At 42.9% G+C, this 22,662-nt stretch overlaps 1 protein-coding gene and 1 long non-coding RNA gene across 4 annotated transcripts in view; one reads left to right on the forward strand and one right to left on the reverse strand.

The window, feature by feature from the left end:
• The first annotated feature begins 3,434 nt into the window (after nucleotides 1-3,434).
• The window catches only part of LOC140602878 (uncharacterized), a 33,527-nt gene continuing 14,299 nt past the window's right edge, over nucleotides 3,435-22,662 (forward strand). Inside the window, exon 1 of the long non-coding RNA XR_012005824.1 lies at nucleotides 3,435-3,744. This is a non-coding gene — a long non-coding RNA (uncharacterized lncRNA). The remainder of the gene's footprint in view (nucleotides 3,745-22,662) is intronic.
• LOC140602873 (uncharacterized) overlaps nucleotides 9,073-22,662 on the reverse strand; it is a 38,997-nt gene continuing 25,407 nt past the window's right edge. For 2 of the 3 annotated variants that reach the window (XM_072773090.1, XM_072773087.1), the window contains 2 exons: nucleotides 9,664-9,731; nucleotides 9,073-9,329 (listed from right to left, as the gene is read on the reverse strand). In XM_072773090.1, coding sequence (XP_072629191.1) covers nucleotides 9,709-9,731 — 23 coding nt within the window. In that variant the 3' untranslated portion in view covers nucleotides 9,073-9,329; nucleotides 9,664-9,708. Of the gene's footprint in view, nucleotides 9,566-9,663; nucleotides 9,732-22,662 lie in introns of all 3 variants that reach the window. The other variant, XM_072773088.1, reaches the window with a different exon arrangement.

Here is a 22,662-nt window from a genome sequence, read left to right on the forward strand (position 1 = left end):
CTCTCTCTCTCTGTCTCTCATGAATAAGTAAATAGATTCTTAAGAAAAAAAAACAAAACAACAAATCACCTTGGGCTCCGAGTGAAGAATGAAGGCGTCACCTCTCTGTCTCCACCCCAGAGGTAGCATAGTATTAAACAGTTTTTAAAATAAACATTTTCCCAGCAGAATAGTGCATCATGAACCACTAATGCTGCAAGGCTTTCACTGACCTCACAGGGGACACGCAGCAAAAAACCTAAACTCCCTGTGTCCTCTTCTCCTTTGAAAGAGGGCTGTGGCAGTGCCTGGGATGCCATGAACAGCCCAGGCTTGGGAATCAGACAGGCCAGGGTTCTAATCCCGCTGTTGCCGTGGGTTAGCTATGTGACTTATGCAAGGTACTGGGCCCTCTCTCGTGTCTAGATTGAGAACAGTGTCCATACCCACCTTGTGGGGCTGGGAGAGGCGTCCCTGGAAGGCAGGCAGAGTGCTTAACACACAGCGTGCTTGGTAGATGAGGCTGTCAGCGAAAGAGCGTCACGTGATGTGTACGTGTTGGAGGACACACAAAATCACTAAGCGAGTGGCAAGTCTTCTTTTTATAAAATAAAGGCAACCTGCATGTACGTTTTCTCATGATTACGCTACCTCTTAATTTTGCAGAAGGCTTAATTGGATGGATCTTTGGGTAAGAGATTTCCACTTGATTTTTAAAACCATACAAGAAAATATACTCTTACAAAGGGTCGAGAAGTATCTTCTGTAGTTACGTGAAAGGCTGCTGGGCTAATTCTGACAACAGAAGCAAAGAGAAACCCTCCCAGAGCAGCGAATGATTCTCCCCCTGGTTCCAGAGGAGGAGAAGGTTCCACATTTATCCACCAGAATCAGGCTGTGTGCTTCTATGAACCACGACGTTGGCGATGGGCTGGCTCTGGGCGAGGGGTAGCTTCTCAAAAACAGAATTTGAGACATTCTCTCAACTTGCCTTTGCACCTTTCATATCCCTCACCTGCAGGGTCCCCTCAACCCTGCCAGGGTCCTGCAGCACAAGGAGCAACCTGCCGAAGGCTCAGGTCCCCTACTTCCAGGTAATCCCCGCTTGCAAAATCCTCTTGAATGCTTCAGAAATTTCCTCTCTACTGCAGAGAAAATGACTCTCTGGAGAGGGCAGTGCTTCCTAACGTAGCGGGTAATATCTTGATGAGATATGCTGGTCAGGATAGGCTAGAGTAAGCCCCGAAACCTGGGGCAGCACAGAAAGGTTGTTTTTTTGCCCTCCCACCCCGGGTCCACTGCGGGTCCGATGGGTCTCTGGGGTAGCTTCTGAGAGGGACAGAAGCGGCTTGCAGCAGGTGACCCCCCTTCGGGGCTCCCAGGTCACTGTGACAGGGAAGGCGTGGGAAATGCACTCACTGGGAAATGCTACACATCACTCACATTCATGAATCCGCTCAGAACCAGGTCTCACCGACCCACCTAATTTTAAGGAGACTGGGAAGTGTAACTCTCCCAAGGACCCAGAAAAGACAGAATAAGCTATGAAAGGACAGGAATCTCTGCTGCAGTATTTTCCTTTTCAGATACAGGGACCCTGGCTGTTGGATCGGGGCTCCTTGTGAGAAAAATCTGAAGGAGGCTTGAAAATCAGAGCAGAAGGAAATATGGAGAGCCACTAGGGAAAGGGGAAAGTTTCTTTTCTTTTTTCTTTTCTTTTCTTTTCTTTCTTTTTTCTTTTTTCTTTTCCTTTCCTTTCCTTTCTTTTCTTTTTAAGATTTCATTTATTTATTCATGAGAGATGCAGAGAGAGAGAGAGAGAGAGAGGCAGAGACACAGGCAGAGGGAGGAGCAGACTCCCTGTGGGGAACCCGATGCAGGACTCGATCCCAGGACCCCAGAACCCCAGGATCACACTCTGAACTGAAGGCAGACGCTCAGCCGCTGAGCCACCTGGGGCCCCGGGAAAGTATTTTGTTAAGAATGCTGAGTACCTCCCTGTTTGGGGCACAAGGCTCCTTAACGTAACAAGGGAATTTCGAGAGCCAAAACCGCTTGACAGTGGAGGCCGTGGAGGCAGCGAGCTGAAATGCACCTGCTCCCCAGGTTCGGCCACCTGCTCCCGCCCTTGTATCTTCTTCCCTCATCCTGGGACCACGCTGCCATGTGCCACCTTCATAACTCTCTCGGGATGATCAGTATTAAGGTATTTTTTCTTTCAATAACTTACTTTCTGTAAATAAAAGGCACTTTATATCTCTGTCTTCGTGAGAATCCATTTCGTGAAAATCATTTACCATGGATAGAAGGTACTCGTAGGAACAAAGACAACGTCAGAGGCTAGATTGGTGGAAAAGCCTGGCCAGCTCTCCACCTGAGTGGCTTGCGCGGAATCAGACGGGTGCAAAGACGATGATGCAGGCTGAGGTCAATAGTTCAGGGGTGGCCTCTCTGTCCCGATGCCTGGGTTCCAGTTCCAGGACCACATCACCTACCAGCTGTGTGGCCTTTGTGCCTCGGTTTCCTCATCTGCGGACCTGAGGACGATAATATTGCCTACTCTGGCTCCAGGAAATGCCTGTAACAGGGTCTGGCATGTGGTAAGGGCTACATCTTAAGCACGAGCAATTTTTGGTATAATTTCTTACCGTGTGATGTCTTGTTTAATTCGCCTCCTCTACCTGCTAAAATCACCTCCCCTAGCCCGTGAAATTCTCTCTCATTCGCTGCTGAGATGCTTCCCACGCTCCGAGACCCCTCCATCCATGAGCCAGCACAGACTCTGCACAGTGACACCCCCGAGCCACCAGCCCTTGGGCTGACTTGGCCATCCTGTCTGCAGGCTCCCGGCTTGTGTCCACCTCGGGCTCCCAGGTGAGGGTAGAAACGCCTGCCTTTAGAAGATGCTGTAGGATCCAACAGGTGAAATAGGCTCTCTCCAAAAGTCAGGACTCAAACAGACGTTGGATGGATGTTGGTTCACCAAACAAAGGCGGGAGCAGGTGGCTGAACCTGGGGAGCTGGTGCATTTCAGCTCACTGCCTCCATGGCCTCCATTCTCAAATGTTTTATGCACACACACACACGTATAATCACATGGATCCTTTCCAATTAAGAAAAAAATAATCAGGAAGTGATTTTTGCTTTGCAGAGTCTATTATTTCAACAAATGTCGGACCATCAGATGTAGAAACCAGAGCTACATTATTACTTACCCGCCAAAAAATATTTCTAAGAATCCTTTCATTATGCTGTATTATGGGCTGTCTCAAGAGTCCTATTTGATTGAGTCTATGTTTCAGCAAAGTTTACTTGGTTTCTGCAGTCCTCAAGATGCAGCGTGGCTAAATGAACACAGGAATGAACCAAATTAATGTTTTGTTGAATTCTGTTGCAATGGTCAGTGCTATTATGTATAAATTCGATAAAACATGCTTTGGTGTTCAGTTTATAGATTGTGTTCCTTCTTGGTTCCCACAAAGGAGCCTAGTTGAGCTTTCTTCTCCGTGTCCTTACAATTCCTCTCTGGGCTTGGAGAATTTGCTAGTTTGTTCTCTGCCCCACCGCTTGGCTGCGGCTTTGACTCAGTACCCAGTCAGGCCTGTCATTCCTGGCTTCATATGGCTCCAGGAAATGATGTGTTTTTTTTTTTTTTAATCTTAAGAGACACTAGAAGGACGCTGGAAGCAAAATCTACCTCATGGGGTTGTCATGAAGTTAAAAGAGAAGAAGCACCTAAAATGTGGAACATGGTACCTGGCATGGGTGAGTGCTCAACCACAAATGGTCCCATTTTACATTCAGAGAAGCTCCCTGTCTTGGTTCCCTTCTCTCTCCCTCCCAACCCCAGGCTCTGTAGGTCTGCTTCCCCAAATCTAGGTTGCAGTTTTTCAGGGTACTATGTACCTCTCTTTGTAGCACCAATCACCGCACCATTATATTTTCTCCCTGTGATGATGTTATGGTGGGCTCCCTCCCCACCAGCCTTCACGGCCTTAGCTCTGGTGGGCCTCGCAGATCTGCCTCTAGCGTGAAAGGCTGTTCGTATTTCTGCTGCTAGAAGTGTGGCCCTCAGCTGCCAGCCCCAGTGGCCTGGCCCCAGCTGAAGAGAGCTGCCCATTCCAATGACTGGTCTACATGGGGGTACGTAGGCTTGGCCTTCTCATGCATCTGGGGACAGCTCTGGAAGGCTGTCCCATCTTTAGAACCCCTCGCGGGGCTGGCCCAAGCTTCTCTTGAGACAGTTTCATATTTTTATGGCATCCTGGCACTCCTGGATGGCACAACTTGCACTGCTGTCCCCTCTGCAAATGGAAGAAGTACATTGTTGTTGCCAATTCTGTGTGTTCTCAGAGCCTATGGTAGTCCCTGGTACCAGTAGGATTTCAGTAAATGTTTGTGGGGTGAATGAATGAATAAATGAATGATAATAGCATCGCTAGTAATTTGTTTTATGTTTCACTCCCTCTCCTTTCTTCAAAGGGAATATGACTTTTATCTGGAAATTTCTTGACTTTCTACCTAGGGGCTCTATTGACTTGTTCCCCCTTCTCTTCTTCTTCCCTCTCCTTCCACTTTGGGTTTCTTTTCCTCTGACCCACCCCCTTTCTAAAATCCCTGCCTAGTGATACCCGGTTGTCACTGAGGAGGGAAGAGGAAGCCTTGGGAAAGCAGCTGAGAGAGGGTGATGGGAAGCAGCTAAATTAGTTTAGAGGCCAGTTTAGTAACTCCAGCTTTTCTATCAGGAGCCAGTGTGGAGCCCTGTGAAAGAGGCTCAGGCCAAGAAACAGAGCAAATCAATATCCGAAGGCTCTGCTAATTGCATGGCTGTCAGAAGGTATTTTCTCATTTTGAATGAAAAGAAAGGGCCTTTTAAGACAACAAAGCTCTTGTACAAGTAGAAAAAAACTGAGAACTTGCATTTGAGTCCACGTGAAAAATGGCCTCTTTGTTACTCATTTCTCATCCTCGTGGAAAGCCTAGGCAGCGATATTTTATGTTCTGCTCCCCACCAGCTTTTTAGTTTTGTTTTGTTTGGGGCTTTTTTCCATTCCTCCTAGAGAGAGCCCTGGATTCAAGTTAGAAGACTGGGTTCGAGACCTGGCTCTGCTGCTTTAGCCACAGGGCAGCGGCTCCCACCTTCGTCCCTGGTCTGCAGGTGCACGTTTGGTGGGCAGCTCACAGGACTGGAGGCTGAGAAGCTCAGGTGAGACGATGGATATGAACAGGATTTGAAAATAGCATGACTCTAAGGAGCAATTGTCATTGTCACTGTCATATAATCTTCAGTGAACCAGAGCTTGAAAGTCGAAGCTGGTACCCCCTTCCCCCAAATGCACTTCAAAGCCAAATATAAAAGTTTTTAGGATACATTTTTCTCACTTTGCGTGATGTTTAGCAAAAGTCCTCGTGGTTATTAGCCCACACAATGACAAATTGACTGTCCTTAGAGTGCACCGAAGGTGTCAGGCTCCTGTGTAAACAGCCACTTTTCCTGTATTCACTATTTCATGACAGAGTCGGGAAGCCACCTGGTCTTGAGACCAGGGTTTTGGGTTGATCAGATTCACCTGATTATTTTCACAGATCAGTTAATACTTTTCCCTGGTTCTCTCCTGTCCAAGGTAACCCTGGTGCTCAGGTGCACATCTGCTTTTCCTCCAGATACACGACGCTCCGAGGACTTATGCCATAAGGAATCATCTCCCCGCGAGCCTAGGCGTGCAGGGAATCCATGATTCCCTTTGTGTAGGGCAATTTTCTGCAGAAAATTGGACTTTCTCCATCCTACAGAAGGAAGACCGATGAGGTTCTTTGAGCAGTCGGCAGAGGGTCCCAGGTCTGCCCCTTTAAAACTGGTAGATTATAAAATCCTTATACTATCTGGGGTCTGCAGAGATCTCAAGTTGTCTTCCAGTCAGATGTGGGATCTCGGGAGTGGAGTGTGGTCAAATGTTCAGCTGAGATTTATGGATCATTCATAACCATGTTGGGGACAGGAATGGGCTTTTTAAGTTTTTGTTTCAGGTGCTGGCATTTTTCTGATGAGTGAGCTTTATATTACACGTGGAAAAGGGTGAAGCGTGACTAAACAAACATGCACAACACAAAAATGACAAAAGCAAGTGGACAGATACTGCACACGACGTCCCTTGGCCATTAAGATGGCCTGATTGTAGACTTCTTGCAGACAGCAACCTGGTCTTGGGTCTCTCGGATCCACATGATACTAGTAGGTTCTCTGTAAATATGAGGTGTTACTCTCCTGCTGACATCTTGCAATAGCTCCCAGGGCCTCCACCAGAACATCCAGTCTTCTTGGTTTGGTCCTTCAGTTCCCTCATGGTCAGGCCTGGCCTCCCCTCTTGCCATTGCCTGGAGAAGCTCCACGCAGCAGCTGCTCAGAGCGACCGTAGCGCATGCCTACTTGGGTACATTTGTGGATGCTCTCTCTCTGCTCTTCTCATCATGCTAACTTCTCTCTTTCCAGACCCTGTTCAGGATCCTCACCTTCGGGTCCAAGACTCTGACTAGCCCCTCATCTCTTCATGCCCTTAACCTTGTCTCTACAGGTTGGGTGCCCCTTATCTGAGTCTTATGATCCTGCCACAGCCCTTGACATTCTAAATTGCTAACAGTGGGTTCTGTGTCTCTGTCTCTGTGTGCCTACTTCAAGACTGTTGTCCTAGGGGACAGGGGCTGTACCTTGTTCACGTTCATTTTCAAAACAAATTTTGCCTGCTTCCCTATTTAGACGCTGGGGTTGGGGGAGTGGGGTTGGGGATGTCAAAGGGACTAGAAGCAGATTCACCTGGGCTTTTCTTCTAGAGTAATGAGAACGCCTTTTGGTCTGGGCCTGGGGGGTGCTGCTGGGGGTGCAGACTGGAAAGGCAAGGACAGAAGTCAAGATATTACCATTTTACTCTTAACATGTCATGAATGCCCTAAGGTTTGGGAATACTGAGCTGCAGAACAGCCACGGTCACAACAAATTAACATTCTCTACACCCAGCACTACTGATGTGACTGTGCCAGGCCGTGTCTGTTGAGGGGAATCCAGGCAAGCAGCTACGCCACTGTGACATGCTAATGAAATTGCTTCACACTTTGGGGTAATTTGGTTTCTAGTCTCTGAGGTCAGATCTTCATCACAAGGCCCAAGAAGCATGAATTAAAATTGAGAGTCTGTCCCTGGTGGGGACAGCATAGTGGCCACACACCAGGATTGGGATTTTTCGAGGTCAGCTTCATTCTGCTAATGGAACTCTCTTCTCTGCATTCATATAAAAAGCAAAAGTGAACTATGGTGTTAGAAAGCGGGACGATTTCTTGGTATGGCTGCCTTTGGGGGGTGGGCCGGGAGGGGCTTGGAGAGGACATGAGAGAGGTTCCCGGAGTGTTGTGGTCTTAAACCTGTTAAACCGGTTAAAATGGTTACATGGAGATGTTCAGTTGGTGAAAATCGATTGAGCTGTGTTCTCATGGGTGGTGTACTTTTCTGTGTGTGTGGTGTTGTATTTCAATAAAGACATTACACTGTGTTAAATGCCGGTCATTGTAGGCAGGCATTTACTGCGGGGGTCTCCGAAATGAAATGGCATGAGGCCACTGAAGTTATGTGGTGATTCCATTCTCTTGTAAGGTGGGCATACACATGATCCAGAGTATGTTCATATTAATTTTAAAGTATATGACAAAAATGAATATACAAATCAAAAAAAGTATAGTAGAGTGCTCACCATCCTCCAGGGACCCAGGAGGGAAAAACCAGAGTGTTATGATACCTCAGAATCGTAAATGGACCTCAAAACCCTTCATGTCTCTCCACTTGGACTGCCACCACTCTCGTTCCAGCCACCGGGAACTGTAGGCTGGACTGTGGCAATAACCTCCCACTCTCACTGATAAATAATCCACAGTCCACACAGGAAAAGACTATAGCCATAAAAGAAACAAGGGCAGCCCCGGTGTCGCAGAGGTTTAGCACCGTCTTCGGTCCAGGGTGTGATCCTGGGGACTCGGGATGGAGTCCCATGTCGGGCTCCCTGCATGGAGCCTACTTCTCCCTCTGCCTGTGTCTCTGCCTCTCTCTCTCTCTCTCTCTCTCTCTCTCTGTGTGTTTCTATGAGTAAATAAATAAAATCTTAAAAAAAAAAAAAACCAACTCAAATAACTCCCCTATGTGAAGGCCCTCCAAGAATTCCTAATAGTCTTAAAGCCCAAATCCCAGCATGCCCACCATTGACTGGTCCCTTCTGCATCCATGACCATCCTCCCCGCACTCTCTCCCATCTCACCAATTTCCAGCCTTCCTGGTCTCTGTTCATTCTCCCAGCACTCCGTGCTTGTCCTTACCCTAAAGCCTTTATATATGTACATCTGCCTGAAGAGGGGTCTCCCAGACTTTGGGATTGCTGGCTCTCCCTCAGCCTTTATGTCTCTCTCAGCACAGATGTCACCCCCTCAAGTAGCCTCTCTCAACCATTCTGCAATCATGTTACCTTACTTAGTTTTCTTCACGGTACCCGTGGCTATCTTGTTTGTATAGTTGTTTCCCAGAATGAACACCCCAAGAGGGCAAGGATTCATCTGCCTTCTTCACCCTTTCCACCAGTGAGTGTCCCAGTAAGCAGTGGATGGCAAACTCAAAAAAGCATATAACCAAAAATAATTTAACAAAAGGACCATGTACAGAAATGTGGGCAGGGCTAAGGGGACCAGTGAGGCACAGGGAGGCTCCCAGGGAAAGCCATCCCGGCCCCTAGGCCTGATGGGGTAAGACGAGAGGGCTCTCTGTTCCCTACTTTATCTGTGAAGTGGAAATCATAGCTCTGTCTCTCTGTGACGTGCTTGTAAGACTTGGTTACACATGAGGACTAGATTGGTAAAGCAAGCGGAATGCTGCCCAGGACATACGAAGTGCCATATGAGTGTCTGCTATTACTATTACTGATCTGATTTTAAACTCACTTAATTTAGTTCCTACAACTCTCTGAGGTAGATCAGGGGTTGAAAATTGTCCACCTATGGGCCGACCTTAACTTCCAAATGTGTTTTGTTTGGCTTGCACATATTTCTTTAATTTGAGCCAACATTAAAAAATCTGGAGGTTTTTTTTTTTTTTTTTTTTAAATCTGGAGTTTTATATAAAAATCTGAAGTCCTGGCTGCTCCTGAGGACTCCTGGTCTGGCAGCAACCGGCAGGAGCTGCATGCTGCCCACTTCTTCAGGGGAGGAATGCACTCTGCAGCACGATACAGTGGGATGAAACGGATACCCAGCTAACAGTCACTTCAAGCAGAGCTTGTAACCTCAGTCAAGTCCCAGGTAAGGTAGTTCCAGCGTTGATACTGTGGCATAAAAATGTAGAGGAAGTCCAAAATTTGGGCACCCCCCCCCCCATGCTGCTCACCCAACGCTGATGCTCCCTGCCTCTCCACTCTGGGATCTTCAAGCACGTCAGCCATGGTGTTCCTCCTCATTTCTACCAATATCCCAAAGGCTTATATGTCACATGGAAGCACACAAACGTCCAGAAGAGGAGAGGATACCTTTACATTGGTTTCTTTATCTTATAAAGGAAAATCTTTAAAGAAAAAAAAAAAAAAAACACCCAGCTAACTCCCCTCCACCCCCAACATCCCCACCCCCCAGCTCACATGTGTTCAGGATGGATCATATTACCAATACCCTTGTGGCCAGGGAGCACGGCTCGCACTTCCTGCTGTTCTAAGTGGGAAGGCAGGATCTGCCTGCAGGAAAGAAGAGACAACATTGGCGAGAAGGCTACCAAGAATGCCAGGTACAGCTCACCTAGTAATTACTCAAGTGCCTACACCCAGCTCCCACCACTTACTAAGCTACCTGTGGGCAACCGAATTTGTGATTCCTTTTTTTTTTTTTTAAGATTTTATTTATTTATTCATGAGAGACACACAGAGAGAGAGAGAGAGAGGCAGAGACACAGGCAGAGGGAGAAGCAGGCTCCATGCAGGGAGCCGGATGTGGGGAGCCGGATATGGGATTCAATCCCCAGTCTCCAGGATCACGCCCTGGGCAGAAGGTGGCACCAAACCACTGAGCCACCCAGGCTGCCTCGAATTTGTGATTCTTAAGGAAGATTTTTCCCCCCATTTTACCGGTAAACTGAAGCTCATAAAGAATATATAATTCACCCAAAGTGATACAACTAATACAGGGTTGGAATACTGCTTGCCACATAATGAGCATCCAACAAATGACAGCTACTAAATTTTCTGTCTTGTGGGAGGGTGGAGGCCTGATTAATTTAGGAAAGGTTTTATTGTTGACGTTATTATTGTTTTAAATCACTTTGAGTTCTTTAGAAAGGAGCCCTACAGAGGTTGAAAGTGGCATGATGACTTTGCTGTTTAGAGTTTGAAACTCAATTAAGATATTTACTCCTACCTGAATAATCAACAGCACCAAGCCATCTTTATTGTGTCTCTAGGTACACACCTAAGATGCCATTTAAGATACTATCCAGGGGCATGGGCATAACCTTCCAGGTAGTCATCATCCAAACAAGTCTGGAGGGCATTGTTTTGTACGAGAATAACAGAGCAGGGCATGAATAGCTGCAGACATCAGAGATTGTTAGAATTTCTTAGCAGGGTTTGCATGCCATTTCATAAACCAAGGGGGAAAAGCTGTAGTAAGTAGAAGCTTTATAGGTAAAATTGTTCCTGATTCCATGCTAAAGACGGAACCCCAAAACAAGACCCAACAGGAGGTTTCTTGGTGATTAGAACCTTCTTGGGTTTGCAATGACAGTGACAGATGCTTCTTATCGTTCTTTTCCAATTGTATCATTCTTTTCCAACTACCTTTACAACAAGCAGGCCAGAGCCCAGTCCTTCACTAATCCCCTGAGATCAACCTTTTAAAATTCTCAGTAGCAAGTGAAGGTCCCACTCTTCCCCACCTCTGATGTTGTTTTCAGATCCCTTCACTGCTGGCATTTGCTCTTACTGGTTATTTCCCATGCTGAATCATTCACCGGCTCTCTGGCCATCTCCTGGGGGAGCCAAATAGTTTAAAACATCCTCAGTGACTCATGTAGCCTTACTAGTTCTTTTATTTATTTAATTTTTTTGTGGATGTGTCACACATACATACAAAATAAGACTCTAAAAAATAGAGTTCTGTTTACTCAGTCATAGAGTAGCAAATCTCTGCTTTCTCCGTGCGTGTCTTCACTTGTAGCTTCCTAGTTCGTATAATTGGCGTAAACCTTGGATTATTAATCTTTAACCAAGTCCCAGGTTTAACCAAGAGTATTAAATTCAGGATTCAGCTTCACAAAGGTTAAGAATTCCTTGATGGAAAAGAAGGGCATATCATTATTCTTTTGCCCATCGGATCAGTTGCTTTGCTACCTTCAGCTCTTCTGGCATCAAAACCCTGTGTGTGAAATCATTTGGTAATGAGACTAACAGAGTCAGCGGTGCAATCCTTTTTTATTACTTAAAAAATCCCTGAAAATATAAGATGCTCAGTAACTAAAAGGAAAAGGCCTGATGAAAGCGATAAGAGACATGAGAGGCACCCAGGGTGGACACTGCTGCAAATACTTAGCCCTGCTGTTAAACTGTTCTGTGGGACTTGGCTCTTTACAGCTTGAGATCATTGCTTAAGTCTTTGTAGGGAGCATTTAAAGTAAAGTGAGCCTCTTTTTGCTTATCCCACAGCTGCCATTTTGCCTTAACAGCATATTCCTTGAAGCCTTCTTAAGGCAATGTCGGGCTCTAATGCAGATACATCTTTGCAGACTATGCTCCGTCCTAACTCCTTAGTGTGGTACCCCTCTCCAGCCTAATCTTGCTGACTTGCCTCCACCCCCACTGAAACCTCCCGACACACTCTGCGATCCCGGTGTACCCAACTCATCACACAATTACCAAGTGGGCCCAATGCCTTACACATCAGAGTTTTGAACATGCTACCCCTTCCTAGAATGCTCTTCTCTACTTCCTCTGCTTGGAGAACACCTATTTGTCTTTCAACATCCAACATCAAGCATTTAAAACAAAAATTTCTCTGGCCTCTCCACCTCTCCAAATTGCACCAGAGCTTTGGATCCAGCACTGTACCTTGTATGCACCTCTGGTACAGCAATTGCTCTCTCGATCTCAATGTCAGTCTCCCTTGTATCCAGAGGCAATCACTTATCTATACTTCACCTCTAGAGATTTGGCTATTCTGGGCATTTCATATAAATGGAATCATATGATATATCATTCTGCAGCCCTTTGCGTCTGGCTTCTTTCACTTAGAATATTGTCAAGATTTATCCACATTATACTATATCAGTACTTCATCCCTTTTTATGGCTGAAATATTCCATTGCATGAATATACTGCATTTAATTTATCACCGGTTGATGGACATTAGGGTTGTTTCCACTTTTTGGCTGTCATGAATAATACTGATGCAAACATTTGTATACTTCTTCATGCGGACATTCTCATGCATGAGAATGCATTTCATTTCTCTTGCTAGTATACCTAGGTGTAAAATTCCTGGGTCGTGTGGTAACTCTGTGTTTAAACTCTTTAGGAACTTTTAGACTTTTTTCCAAGGGGCCTACATCAGTTTATATCCCCACCAGCAATGTATTAGATCTCCAAATTCTCCACATCCTCACACACAATTATTATTATCTGCCTTTTTGATTATAGCTGTCTTTGCAGGTTTGAAGTGGTATCTCATTGTAGTTTTGATTTGTATTTCCTTTTTTTTTTTTTAATTTTTTTTTTTACATTTTTATTTATTTGTGATAGTCACAGAGAGAGAGAGAGAGGCAGAGACACAGGCAGAGGGAGAAGCAGGCTCCATGCACTGGGAGCCCGACGTGGGATTCGATCCCGGGTCTCCAGGATCGCGCCCTGGGCCAAAGGCAGGCGTCAAACCGCTGCGCCATCCAGGGATCCCGATTTGTATTTCCTTGATGGTTAATAAAGTTGAACATCTTTTCATCTATTTATTGACTATTTACATATCTGCTTTGGAGAAATGCCCATTCAGATCCTTGGCCTATTTATAACTGGTTTATCTGTCTTTTTGTTATTGCATTGTCAAAGTTCTTTATATATTTCAAATACAATTTATTTATTAGATATATGAATTCCAAATGTTTCCTCCCATTCTATGAGTTGTCTTTCCACTTTCCTGATAGTGGCCTTTGAAGCATGAAAGTTTCAAATTTTGGTGAAGTCCAATTTATCTATATTTTCTTTTGTGGCTATGCTTTTGGTGTTATATCTAAGAAATCACTGCCTAATCCAAGATAATGATGATTTCCACCTATAGTGTCTTCCAAGGGTTTTATCTCTCTCTCTTTTTTTAAAGATTTATCTATTTATTTTAGGAAGAAAGAGAGAGTGGGGGTGAGGAGGGGGAGGGGGTAGAGGGAAAAGGACAGAGAGAATCTCAAGCAGACTCCCTATTGGGCATGGGGCCTGATGTGGGGCTGGATCTTACAACCCTGAGATCACGACCTGAGCTGAAATCAAGAGTCAGCTGCTTACCTGACTGAGCCACTCAGGCATCCTGGGTTCTTATATTTTAGAGGTTTTTGATCCATTTCAGTTAGTTTTTGTAAATGGTGTAAGATAAAGGTCCTCTTTCCTTCATGTGAATATCTAGTTGTTCCAGTACCGTCTGTTGAAGGAATTATTCTTCCTCCATCCAATTGTTTGGGCACCTCGTTGAAATTAAATTGACTATAATTGTAAGGATTTCAGATTCTCAATTCTATTCTGTTGGTCTGTATATCTGTTCTTGTACCAATAATCACACTACCTTGCTTACTGTAGTTTGCATGGTCTTATAATTGAGAAGTGTGAATTTTCCAACTTCATTCTATTTCAGGGTTGTTTTGGTTTTTCTGGTCCCCTTGAACTTCTATATGAATTTTAGAACCAGCTTATCAAGTTTTGCAGAGGTGAGCTAGAATCTCAAAAGGGATTGCACTTAATCTGTGGATCAATTGGATTAAAATTGCCATATCCAACAGTATTGTCCTTTGATCAATGAGCATGGGATGTCTTTCCATTTATTTAGATCTTCTTTAATTTCTTTCAGCAGTATTTTATAAATTTCAGGCTATCTACTTTGTACTTCCTTTGTTAAATTTATTCCTGAGTATTTTGTTCCTTTTGATGCTATTATAAATGGAATCATTTTCTTGATTTCTTTTTTTTTTAAAGAATTTATTTATTAATGAGACAGAGAGAGAGAGAGAGAGAGAGAGAGAGAGAGAAAGGCAGAGACACAGGCAGAGGGAGAAGCAGGCTCCATGCAGGGAGCTCGACATGGGACTCCATTTCAGGACTCCAGGATCGTGCCCTGGGCCGAAGGCAGGCACTAAACCTCTGAGCCACCAGGGATCCCCATTTTCTTGATTTCATTTTCAAATTGCTCATTTCAAGAATACAGAAATACAATTGACTTTTATATCTGATACTCTATCTTACAACTTTGCTGAACTCAATTTTTAGTTCTAATAATTTTTAGTGGATTCCTTAGGATTTTCTACATATGATTATGTCATTTGCAAATATAGTTTTACTTCTTCCTTTCCCATATGAATGCTTTTATTTTTTTCCCCTTGCCTAATTGCCTGATTCATTGCAGTAGAATGTTCAATACAAGTGAGAATGGACATCCTTGTCTTGTTCCTGGTCTTAGGGAGAAAACATTCAGTCTTTCACCATTAAATGTCATGTTAGCTATAGGTTTTTCATAGATGCCTTTTGTTAGCTAGAGAGTTTCTATTCTTAGTTTATGGAGTATTTTTTCAACTAATGAAAGGGTGTTGGATTTTGTCAAATGTTTGTCTGTATTTTTGCATCTATATTCATAAAGGATATATTAGTCTATAGTTTTCTTTTGTGTTATATCTTTGTCTGGTTTCCAGGTCATACTGGCCTCATAGAATGAGTTGGGAACTATTTCCTCCTTTTCTATTTTGTGGAAGACTTTGTGAAGAATTGGTATTGATTCTTTAAATATTTGTAGAATTCAGGGAGGGACACCTGGGTGGTTCAGTTGATTAAGTGTCTGCCTTTGGCTCAGGTCATGATCACAGGGACCTGGGATCCAGCCCCTTGTCACTTGGCTCTCTGATCAGCAGGGAGTCTGCTTCTCCCTCCCTCTGCCGCTCCCCCTGCTTGTGCACACACTCTCTCTCAAAGAAACAAATACAATCTTTAAAAAATATATTTGTAGGGATCCCTGGGTGGCGCAGCGGTTTGGCGCCTGCCTTTGGCCCAGGGTGCGATCCCGGAGACCCGGGATCGAGTCCCACCTCGGGCTCCCGGTGCATGGAGCCTGCTTCTCCCTCTGCCTGTGTCTCTGTCTCTTTCTCTCTCTCTCTCTCTGTGACTATCATAAATAAATTAAAAAAAATTTTTTTTAAATTAAAAAAAATATATTTGTAGAATTCACCAGTGAAGCCATCTGTATGTGGGGTTTTCTGTGGGTAGTTTTAAAATTACTAAATGTTTTAAAACATGTGTTTTATTATCATTCAAGCATGGTAAGGCTCTTAGATCAAGAGGTAATTGCCATTGAAAAGATAGTTTGTTACAGTTCACAAGGTCTTACACACAAGGGAAAACAACAGGGTCAATCAGGAGACAAAGAGATCAAGGTAAACACATTGGCAGGAACTTTTTTAATGGTTTCCATGGAAGGCAGTGTAAGGAGGTTTAGGATTGGCTAATTTGAATAATTTTAGAAGGCTCTGGGGCATAGGGGTTGTTCCTAGTTGCCTGGTAACTGGACCTGGGGTGATTAGGGCAGGGAAATAGTGGCCCAGAGTATAAGAGCCCAATAGCAGAGATGGTAGAGGCACGGACTTTGGATTTGTTAGTTTGCATATGAAAGGTGCACTCACAGGTGAGTAAGTTATTATCTGTAAGGACTGGCTAATTTGGAAGGGGCATTCTCTCTAGGTACCACAGGGCTCCAGATTATCAAAGCATCAGAAATACAGAAAATAAAAATGCATGGTTAAGGGGTGCCTGGCTGGCTCAGTCAGTTAAGCGTTTACCTTTGGCTCAGGTCCTGATCCTGGAGTCCTGGGATCGAGCCCCACGTTGGGCTCCCTGCTCAGTGGGGAGCCTGCTTCTCCCTCTCTCTGCTGCTCCCCCTGCTTGTGAGTACTCTCTCTTTTTCAAACAATAAAACCTTTCTTTAAAAAATACATGATTAATACACAAATTCAATCTCTTTATTATAGGACTACTTGGATTTTCTATTTCCTCTTGAATCAATTTTGTAATTTGTGTTTGTGAAATGTATCCATTTCATCTACATTCAGTAGTTGGTAGTATTTTCTTATAGTACTTTTTTATTTTTCTAATGCTGGTAGCAATGTCCCCCTTTTCACTCCTAATTTTAGTAATTTAAGCCTTCTCTCTTTTTTTATTGGTTAGTCTAGCTAATTATTGGCCAATGTGGTTGATCTTCTTAAAGAACCAACTCCTGGTTTTGTTGATTTTCTCTATTGTTTTTGTATTCTCTATCTCTATTAATTTCCACTGTAATCTTAGTTATTTCTCTCCTTCTACTTGGTTTGGATTTAGTTTGTTTTGCTTTTTCCAGTGTCTTAAGATATAAGTTTGGGGTACAACTTTGAGATGTGGTTTCCCCCCTTTCCAATATGGGTGATTATAGCTATAAATCCCTCTGTAAAGCACTGCTTTAGCTGCCACCCATAAATGTTAGGCTTTCATTTTCATTCTTCTGAAAATATTGGTTTTCCCTTGTGATTTCTTCTTTGACTTATTTAAAACATGTTGTTCCATTTCCATATATTTGTCAATTTTACTAAAATTCTGTTACTCTTTCTAGTATGGGTTTCTATTTTTATTCCATTTATGGTCAGAGAACATATTTTGTATGATTTCAATCTTTTTTACATTTATTAAGACTAATATAGGGATCCCTGGGTGGCGCAGCGGTTTGACGCCTGCCTTTGGCCCAGGGCGCGATCCTGGAGACCCGGGATCGAATCCCACATGGGGCTCCCGGTGCATGGAGCCTGCTTCTCCCTCTGCCTGTGTCTCTGCCTCTCTCTCTCTGTGTGTGTGACTATCATAAATAAATAAAAATTAAAAAAAAAAGACTAATATATATCCTGGAGAATGTTCCATGATGCACATGAGAAGAATGTAGTCTACTATTGTTGAAGTTTTCTATAGATGTTAGGCATAGATGATTTATAGAGCTGTTCAAGAGTCCCATTTCCTTGTTGATCTTCTGTCTAGTTCTATCAATTATTGAAAGAAGGGTATTGAAGTCTCCAACCATTAGTGTTGAATTATCTATTTCCTTGTTCAATTCTGTCAATTTTTGCTTTGTGTTTTTGGAGGCTGTGTTAAGTGCAAAAATATGTTTATATTTTTATTTTTTATATTTATATTTATAATTTTATTATTATATCTTCCTGGTGAATTGATTCTGTAATCATTATACTACACCCATCTTTATCTCTATTAACATTGTTTTTGGTTTTAAAATCTATTTTGTCTGATATTAGCCATTCCAGCTTTCTTATGGTTGTCATTCACATGGTATTTATTTTTCTATCCTTTTACTTTCATTCTATTTGTATCTTTGAATCTTATGTGTGTCTCTTGCAGACAGCAGGTATTTGGATCTTGTTCTTTTAATTCTTTCTGACAATCTCTTCCTTTTGATTGGATTGTTTGATCTATTCACATTTACTGTTATTATTGAAATTGTTGGATTCATGTCTGACATTTTCCTTTCTTTCCTGACTCATGTCTTCTTTGTTCCTTTAGTCTCCTTTATTGCTTTCTTTTGCATTAAATGTTTATTTTCTAGTTTAACTTTTTAATTCCTCTAATGATTTTCCTCACCACATTTTTCGATTTATCTTCTTAGTTGTTACCCTCAGTCTTAGCATATATACTTTAGCTTATCAGAATAGACTTAAGATTTATACAAACTTAATTATAATGACAAATAGAAAATTTATTCCTACGTATCTCTATTACCCTTTTCCCCTTTCTTGTGCTATTATTGTGTTACATATTTACATGCATCTAATATATGTGTATGTATATATTTTATACATTTTATATATGTGTATATGTATATCCTTTTGTCTCTCAACTTCTATAAAAGATATGAGTTTATAAAATAATAATTATAATGTATTGTTGAGTTTGTAGCATATATAAATATTATTTATATGTACATATGTAATATATACATATATGCATTATAAAGAATATGTTTATACTACAAGAATATATTTATAGAGTTTATTATATTAACCATCTTATTTATCCTTTCTGGTTCTCTTCATCTCTTTGTGGATGTGAGGTACCATCTGATGTCGTTTCTTTACTCTAGTACAAAGTTTTTCCCACTTATCTCCTCTGTTGCTGTCCAATGGTTTCTCTCTTTCTATATATATATATATATATAGAATGTATATGTACATATAGTTTTATACAATTTCTTTTAAAATAAGTTAAGAGAAGGTCACCTGGCTGGCTCAATCAGAAAAGCATATGACTCTTGATCTCACGGTCTTGAGTTCAAGCCCCATGTTCGGCCTGGAGCCTACTTTAAAAAAAAAAAATTAGATAAATAAATAATAAGAGAAGAAATATACATTTATCCTCCTTACAATTACCTGCGTTAATTGCCTTCTCTGCTCTTAGTGTTTTGTGCATGGAATCAAATTATTCTGTAAGGTTACTTGCTTTCAGCTTAAATAATTTCCTTTGGTGTTCCTGGTAAAGGGAACCTATATTTTTTGCATTGAATCTTTGTTGTTGCTGCTGCTGTTTTCACTTGATAATGTCCCATGTTATTTCCTGTCAACTCTTCCTCAGAAAGCATAACTTATTATGCCTACATGATATTCCATGGCTAACACACATCTCACCATTCTCCTAAGGGATTATTTTCAACTTATCATTGTAATGAATGATGCTATCATCATCACCGCACCCCAAGACCTGACAGCTCCCCAGTGCAAGTACATATTGCCAAATATGATGAAAGTGAAAAATGTAATTTTTTTTTAAATGTCTTTATATACACATCCTTTAGGAAACATTGTTTTTTAAAATAGACAATTCATCTGAGAATATATTTATATCCAAAACGATTCAGACAACACAAAGTCCCCTTTATAGAGCATCTGCATCTCCTTCTAGACATAATCCTTTTTATTGGCTTGGTGTATATACCTTTTCATGTATTTGTCTATGTATTTATAAATACATGCTCAGACACGCACACACAGGGATAGAGACACAGAGACAGAGAGAATATGTTTTTTGTTTGGGTGATGGTTTTAGTTTTACATCACGGGAGCATTCTGTATGTCCTGTTGTTTGTCTTGTTTTCTTTGTCACTTAACATATGTCTGGGGGATCTTTCTGTTTAATAATTTGAATTTATTTTTTTAACTGCCACGTAGAATTTCAGAGTCATTTAACCAACATTTGTTGAGTCCCTGCTGTGTGGCAGGCCCTGGGGATGCTGAGACTATGTTCTCATGGAGCCTTACTGTTCCCAGTATGGATGTACCAAATTTAGTATTCCTGTTTTGATGAATGTGTAGATTTCTTTCCTAAAGACAGGTGCTTAGGAAAGGAATTACTTAGTCACAACTTATGAAAATTTAAAAGTCTCTTGACATGGAGTTTGAAATTGTTTTCCAGTAAATAGGACCAATTTATATTCCCAAGAGGAGTGTATGAGTGTGCTAGCTTGCTTATTTAGTAGATGGAAAATTTCAGTTTTAATTTGCATTTTTATATTGCTACTAAGAATGTTTTTTCACGTTTATTAGCCAATTGTATATTCTTTGTGAAAGAATTTTTTTGCCCAACTCTTAGAAAGGCTTATTTTCCTATTTCATAACTATTTAATATACTGTAGATATTCTTCTTTTGTAGTTTTTGCTGCAAATATTCTTTCCTATTTATTTTTGGTGTCTGATTTTTCTAATATCTCCTTGTTGGATAAAATGAGTTTTCAAAGATTTTATTTTCATGAAGTCAATGCATCCATTTTTTCCCCTTATGATATTTCTTTTACTGGATTTATGCTTACAAAGTCCTTCCCCAAATTAAGATACAAGAAATGATCATACTTTATTTAGCTATTTGGTTTCATTTAACATTAATCTTTTTAATCCACCTGAAAAAATTATTGTAGGGAGTGAAGAAGGATTGGATTTTATTATTTTCCCTCCAAACTATCCTCACACAAGTTCTTAAATGGCTCTTTCTTTGCTCATTATATCTGATATTAGAGAACTCTGTCTCCATTCATACACGTGAGACTCATCTCTTAATTTACATTTTTCACTTTCATCATATTTGGCAATATGTACTTGCACTGGGGAGCTGTCAGGTCTTGGGGTGCGGTGGGGTCAGGTCCTGGGAGGGGGCAGATCTCCTTCCCCAGGTCGGAGACTTCCTTGCCTCCCACTCTCAGTCCCCTAGTACAAGCTTGAGCAATGTTGGCTGTCTCCTGCTTATGGCACAGGGGGCAGGTCACCTGTCTCCTGGGGAACCTCATCCCTTCTGCCCTACATTCAAGCCTTTTTCCAAGAGCTTTTCTCTCCCAGGGGAGGGGAAGCAGGCAGGAGAGCAGGAGGGCCTACCTAGTGCTGGCCGGTCCACCTGCACCTGTTGTTTGCTTCTCCTCACATAGCCAGCTCCAAGGCCACCTGCCAATGTGTTACCCTGCCCACCAGCTGGCACTGCAGAGCTGGTGCTGCTGCTTTTCTCTGTTTGTAGTGGCATCAGGCAGGCAAAAATCCACCCAGGGTATTGTGAGAAGAAGCCAACTCCTCAAAAAATCCTCTCTTCTTCTGACTGGCCTCATTCTGCCAAGAGTTTCTCACAGTGTTTACATGAGTTCCACAGACCACACAGGCCTCTCGGGGTCTGGTGGCTCCACACTCATGTCCCACTGCTCGCCTGATCCAGGCCCCAGGACTTCTTGTTCTTCAAGGCACCAGATACGCTCCCTCCCAAAGTCCTTGCACGTCTGCATTTTACTCCTCTGTCTGGAGGAGTCTTCTGCCTGCCGGGATGACTTCCTTGCCTCCTTCAATTTCTGCTCAATGCAGGCTTCCCTGGGCATGCCCCCTGCCCCCCACAGGCCTGGTGGCTTGCCATCTTGCTGGGGCCCAACATGCTCCAGATAACACAGTGTCGAACTGTTCAACTGCCCCTTCCACCCACCAATCCCATTGAGATTTCTCTTAGGATGGAGAGTCTTAGGTATTTGATGAGAGGTTGCATTGAGCATGACTTTGGACAGCCATTTTACATGAGAAGGACTGTCTCACTGAAGGAATGTGATAGGTGTGTTCATTTCCCAGAGCTCCCGCTCCCAAGAACCACAGATAAGGTGGCTTAAAACAACAGAAATTTGTTCTCTCACAGTTCTGGAGGCCAGACGTCTGAAATCAGTGCCAGCAGGGCCATGCTCTCTCTGAAGGGAAGATCGCCTCTTTCTAGCTTCTGGTGGTAGCCTGTAATCCTTGGTGCTCCTTGGCTCATAGCTGCTCCATTCCAAACCCTGCCTCCCTTCTCATGAGGCCACCTTCCCCACTGTGTGTATGTCTGTGTCCTGATTTCCTGCTTATAACGATACCAGGCACTGGATGAGGGCCCACATAGTCAGTGGGATTTCACGTTTAGGAAAGATTTATCTTCAAATCTGGTAACATTTACAGATTTCTGGTGAACATGAATTTGAGAGTGGGAACACGAGGGGCACTGTTCAACCCGGTACAGAGAGTCTTTGTCTTTTTCATGTCTTTGTGGCTGTTGGGAACCAGATACATACATATATTTTTTTAAACATCATAGTCTTGAACTGGTAATTACTACAAAAGGAATGCTTTACGGATAGTGGAAGTGGGAGACCCCACCAGATTTCTGCTGAGCAATCCTGTTAGCAGACTTGAAATTCCTACCAGGAGAATCAGTAACGGGTTGTTAATAAACACAGGGCCATCATCGGTATCCTGCAGGGGATTTGTTCTTTTGTCCTCATCTGTTCGCTGATAACTATGTATTATTTGATCAGATAAATTCTCTTCTAACTTGGCACATCGAAGTGACTTTCTGGGCTTCCTGGAAAGGACAAGTATAATAATTTTGATGTGAGCTGTTAAGAGAGTTCAGGATTAGGTGGGACAGACCCTGGAGCACGAAGGTGACACTACAGGTGATGAATGTGGCAACAGTGGGAGGAGGGATTCTGAGAGGAGGGGTTGTCCGCATTTCAGTTTCTACAGCCATTCGTTCTGCCTCCAGGCAGAGAGAGGAACCCGGTGAGTAATGGTGAAAATACATGCTCTGCTGGACTCTGACACTTAGCTATTGACCTCTGGGCAAGCATCTTATTGTCATTGAGCCTCAGTGTCCTCATCTGGAAAATGGGGCCATAATACCTCAGAATGTTGTAGTTAGAAGTTTATGAGATGGGCAGCCCTGGTGGCCTGGTGGTTTAGCGCCGCCTTCAGCCCAGGGTGTGATCCTGGAGACCCAGGATCGAGTCCCATGTCTGGCTCCCTGCATGGAGCCTGCTTCTCCCTCTGCCTGTGTCTCTGCCTCTCTCTCTCTCTCTCTGTGTCTGTCATGA

This window comes from Canis lupus, chromosome 13 (assembly GCF_048164855.1).
Source record: "Canis lupus baileyi chromosome 13, mCanLup2.hap1, whole genome shotgun sequence".
Taxonomy (NCBI): domain Eukaryota; kingdom Metazoa; phylum Chordata; class Mammalia; order Carnivora; family Canidae; genus Canis; species Canis lupus.